We start from the raw sequence: 5,583 nt of genomic DNA on the forward strand, positions 1-5,583 counted from the left end.
TCCCTTCCCCTCTGGGTCCTCAGCGCTTCCCCAACGATCCTCCTTAGCTTGTTGAAGTCAGCCCTCCTAAAGTCTAGGGCTGTTCCCTTGCTGCAGCCCTTTGCCACCTTACGCTGGATGGTGAATTCCAGCAATTCCATGTTACCACTCATTTCTTCACATAGGTTAATAATGACTTCTGGAGTAGTTTGCATGAAAGATAATCTGTAGTAATGCAAACTCAGTGTCTGCCCCCCTGGGCTCCTAAACCTTGCACACAGCAATGGTGTAACTTGTTCCTATTGTACCTGCTAACTTAGTCCTGCCACCAACATAACTAGGCCAGAAACATCTTGCTGACATTATGAAGATCTCAGAATACTTATGAAAATGTTGAGTTGTTAGGCCCACCACTATGCCCCTTACCCTAGCCAGCACCAAAAGCAATATAGAAAATTCACCACGATTAATCCCTGCTCAGAAATTCTCCAAAGAGTCAGGCCCAGCTGGAATGTAAAAAAGTCATCTGAACCAGGCTTCTGAGGTTTCATCATTAGTCACCATGAACAGTGGAACAAGAGGCCCATACAGCACCGAGTAAAGTAAACAGGGTGTTTGATGTACTTCACAATGACAAAAAAAAAAAAAACTGTGTGGACGGTACGAGACAATGGACCAGCTTCACTTAGAACAACAGCTCCTATTTGTGTACCTTAATATATAGAAGACTGCAAACGTCCACAGATAAAGAAAAGTGATTGTTAGATTTGAAGGTGATGGAGTGCAAAAAACTAAGATTATTTAGTCGTGAAAGGAGGATTAGAGGGGATCCAACTCAGTCCCTTCTTTCAACCCTGTCTCAAAATTCAATTTCAGCAAGTCCCTCACACCTAATAGAATGTCAGCCCTCGAGTCTGCTGTTCTGCTGCAGTGGTTTCCAAGGACTGTGGGTGGATTTTTTTTCAAAGACAGGATATTATCAATGCTAAGACTATTACACCTGGGTCTGAATAAGTTCTAAAACATAATGCTCTTGTGCTATTAAAGAGGCGTAGTGGAGTCTGGAAGCACACACAATCACACACACTTTACTCAGGAACAAAACTGCAGTGAAGGAAAGACATCTGATTTTCCAGGTATAAACTAAATTCCAAGAGTCAGGATGAGATGGGTCAATAACCCAAGTTGGTTCAAGGTCTGGTTCAGATAGTCAGTAGGAGTTTTATTACTGTCTTCCCACAGCCAGAAATTTACCTCTTCCTTGAATCTCTCAAAACAGACAATTATTGACCAAGCAACAATTTCTATCCGTGATCCTGAAATAAACATAAAGGAATTACTCCAAACTACTGTGCCATTTTCACAAAATCCAGACCTACAAAAGGTTCTCTCTGGCACAATCAGCATTATCATCATTTACCAGAAAATAGCCTTCCTGTGAAGTGTAGGCATTTTGATGGTTTTTTCCTACCTGGAAATAGCAAAGAATGTTCCGATGCCTGCAAAAAAAAAAAAGGCCCATCATCACTCAACAAGGGAAGAAAATTATAGAGACTTTTAAAAGAAGTGATGAGGTGAGAAGTATTAAAAAGTTTAACTTCCCTATTACCCTGCAAAGGACTTTTAATTATATTCTATAAAAATATGATGAGGTTTAAAAATAAAGAGACATCTGAAATAAAATAATAGTGTTCCACTAATTTTACTTTACAAAATTAATGTTGCTGCACTTTCTATTTTTCTTCAGAGAAATGTCAGGCAGAAATATCAAACTGTCCTCAGGGAAAAATCAGAGCATCTGAGACTTAAAAAGAATCCAGTGTTCAAATGAGTTAGTGCACTGGTATTCATTTGGGAGCAGTGGATTATGAGGAACAATGTAATATACAGGGTTTTTTTCCTGAGTGTTAGACTATACCCCTATACATCAACAATGGGACCAGTGTCCAGAATAGCTCCAACATTTGACAATTTGTAACCAAGCTTCTGAGCAATTTTATTTTTCATGACAGCCTTAACTAGACACAAAGCAGGATAAGAGCGAGTTATAAGCATGAAGAACTTGGAAAATTACTAAAAAGTACAGCAAAGAAATTGTAGGCTGGCACAAGTTATTAGAAGGCAAAATGGTCCGGGAGATGATGACAAGACAAAACATTCCTGCCAGCATGGATGACTTACTGTGTGACCTTGAATGTAACACGTACATTGCACCCCAGCCTCTTAGCGTTTGACCAGTGTTAGAAAGCAGACTGCTACCCACGGTTTAGGAAAAAAAAAAAAAGTTATAAAAGTGCTTTTAGAATGTGTAAGGACAATGTTTTTATATGCTAGAATGCACCTCCATATTTTGGAGATTCGCTTTCATCCTGAAAGACCACGTTCTTTTTTGCTTTTAACATGAAACATTAAAAAAAAATCCATAAGTAGCCCACAAATAAAAGATACAATTAGGTAAGGAACCCAAGGTAAATTTCTGCCAAGATCTGGGGATAGGCATGCTTACTGTTTAATTGAGAAGCACTTACTATTCATTATGAAAATGCTGTGAACATGCTTGGGGCTGTATGTACAGAGACTTGCCCCCAAGAACTTGGTCACCCAACACATTCTGTTTTCTTAGAAGGGAAGGTGTGCAAATGTGCAAAGGAGTGTTAAAAACTATAATGGAGAGCAACCGACTGTTTCTTTTATCTACCAATCCCCACTATATATAGTTCCCCTTCCTCTTTCCAAGTTCCAATTCTGCTAAAACTTGTTTTATTTTCACTCTTCTTCTTTCCCTGCTCCAACTGATCCAACCTATAGAGTAAAAGCAGCACAAAGTCTTGATGTTTAGAATTGTAACACTAGGCCCAGACACAGAAGCCTTCATCTGTGAACCACAGCGAGAGCCTAGCCTGGGATTCTGCTTATCTCAGTTTTATCCTACTGCTGCAGAAGTATTTGATGCAGAAACAGAGGATCATACAAGTGCTATGCAGCAAGTGCCCCACACAGATTTCAAAGATGTAGGCAGTACAGAAAAGTGTGGGTTTCCTAATATCCCTCTTTCATTTTAAAATGTGTGGTTCATACCACTGATTTTATTTTTTAAGCCTACCCAATATGGACGGAAAGGAATAGCCCTTTCTAGAGTTTAAAGCTTGCAACATCCTATCCTCACCACCTTTCAGAGAATTACAAAAAAAGAAGACGACCCCTACACAAGCAACTGAAATCGAACCCTTTATTGTTGTAAGTGGGCAAACTACAAATTAATGCATCCATATTTACTTTTATCAACACCTCTGAACTGCCTCTAAACTGCATTTCCACTTTAAAACTTGCTCAGTTGCTGGCATGAAACTGGTGCCAACCTGGCAAAGCTGGCACTTGCAAAAAAGCAAAGGACCAACCTAAAGTATATTTTTGTACATATGAAGGAGACATGATATAAACTGAAGCCTTGAGCCTTCATGTGGATGAACTCCTGAAATTTGCAGAATGAGGATTTTAGTTTTCATTACTTACTTTTTTGTTCTCCATTTTTGTCAAGGAAGAAGGAAAAGCTACCAAGTCTCCCGCTTGCTCACCCCTCCTCCTTCAACATAATTCTTATGTTAAAATAAACACACAGTTCCAGAACGCTGTTCTACACGGTTTGGCATTAAACAGAAGACTGGCTCTCAAAACATAATGCATTTTCAGGTGAAGCTTATTCTCACCTGGCAAGTTCCTTAATTAAGTTTGCAATTCGTCTCTTGTCCTCAGGACATAAATCCTTTAAAGAAGCGCTCTTCATTCCTCCCTCATTAGTGACCTGAAAATTAAAATCTGCATTTAAAAACCAGTCATTTATATGGAATAAGTACTTCAGGAGATATTAGGGCCCGTTCAAAGGTATAGCAGTTAGAAGTGAGAGCTAGACATATTAAGACTGGAACAAGGGGGATATTTTTAACAGTCAGGGTAACTAAACAATTTGGTCCAATTTACCAAGTTTTGTGGTCAGCTCTTCTAAGGACAGCTATAGTTCAGTCATAGGTAATTGGGCTCCATGCAGTTCCCTCTGAAATTCAGAGACCTGCAACATGGTGGAGGTCATAACAGATGATTATAATGGGTGTTTGTGGTCTGGAAATCTAGGACTTATTACTTTCATTGTAATTATACCCAAATGGACCACTCAAGTTGAGCACCTCTGTGCGTTAGAAACCTTAAAAAAATATTGAAATAGGCAATCCTTTTTTTACAGAGCTTGTATACAAGACACACTGAACTACAAGAATGAAACCTAGAGCAATCAGGATGAAGTTAGGATACTTCCTGTTAAATGTCATCATCTTCTTATCTGTACATAACAAGCCAAGCTGCCTCTCCACTTCGTTACTGCTTGTTCTTTTCCATTACATTTAAAACATGCATTTTATTCAACTCCCATCTAGCCACAGGCTCTAATCTCCACAAACAACCTTATGATGAATATGTAATCCTGGATTTTTCTCTTCTTTTGATCAGGTCCACTCCAGTATTTTATTCAAGTGAAGTGGATGTATTTCTTATCAATGTCCACCAGAGGGTACTCCACAGCACAGCATTTAAAAGCCACTTGTTATATATTGTTGCTTTTGCTATCATTAGATAGGACTCTATTTCCAGATCTGACCTGTACAACCAGTGATCAAGCTAATGCCGGACTCAGGCATTCAGATGCTACAGTGCCAGAAGTAGGATAAGAACAGATAAGGAAGAGAAGAGATGGAAGCAACAGTTATTTGATCCAAGACTCTAGTAAGATCAAACAGAAATCAAAGTTAAGTGGAAGCAATAGTAATTGTTTATTTTTAGCTAATCGGATCTTATAACCGCTTATGAATGACATTTGTAATAATGTATTTTTCTAGACATATTCAGTCCTTACAACAAGATGTAGTCTAATAGATAGAATAAAAAGTAGCTGCTAAAGGTACAACTTTAACAATAATGGGACTACCCCGTTTCCCAACACCGATTTCCCCCCCAACTCTTTATTAGCACTAATGGGAGTTGCACATGTACATCAAGGGAAAAATGTGTCCTTCCATTTTTAGCAGATGGTGTTAAGCCAGTGTCCCAAAGCTAATGATTTTAAAGCAGCTTTTCATATAGAGACATTGGAGGTGATCTTACGCAGTGTGGTGTTATTCCATACCCCAAAGCCCCTCAAATTAAAGCTCTTTGATTTTTATTTGAATATTTTCTCTGGAAACACCTGGTTGCACACTGCAGGTTCATTGTTAAACTTTTCCCATAATTTTTCAAATCAAGGTGTGATTTCACAGTTTCCTCTCTCTCTCTCTCACCCACACCCCCATCTCAGCTACATGAGAGAGAGGCAGGGAATTCACGCTAGAATTTGACTTATATTTAAGATTGGATGGAAGAGTTTCAGTAGTATGTACCTCAAATCCTTAATAGACTTCAGTCTCCTGGTTAAAAATGTCTGCAAAAGAAGGCTGTACCCTAGATGTCTGCTGTAACTTCTTAGCATAAGCACCAGCTGCTGCTTTTGTAATCTCTTCTTATAGATTTCATAGACATTAGGGCTGGAAGGGACCTCGGGAGATCATCGAGTCCAGCCCC

General features: G+C 39.0%; 1 protein-coding gene across 1 annotated transcript in view; it reads right to left on the reverse strand.

The window, feature by feature from the left end:
• The window catches only part of KIAA1328 (KIAA1328 ortholog), a 210,239-nt gene that overhangs the window by 195,847 nt on the left and 8,809 nt on the right, over positions 1-5,583 (reverse strand). Inside the window, exon 4 of the mRNA XM_019531837.1 lies at positions 3,687-3,781. Coding sequence (XP_019387382.1) covers positions 3,687-3,781 — 95 coding nt within the window. The remainder of the gene's footprint in view (positions 1-3,686; positions 3,782-5,583) is intronic.

The sequence above is a fragment of the Crocodylus porosus genome, unplaced genomic scaffold (assembly GCF_001723895.1).
Source record: "Crocodylus porosus isolate Cpor-Errol unplaced genomic scaffold, CroPor_comp1, whole genome shotgun sequence".
In the NCBI taxonomy this organism is placed as follows: domain Eukaryota; kingdom Metazoa; phylum Chordata; order Crocodylia; family Crocodylidae; genus Crocodylus; species Crocodylus porosus.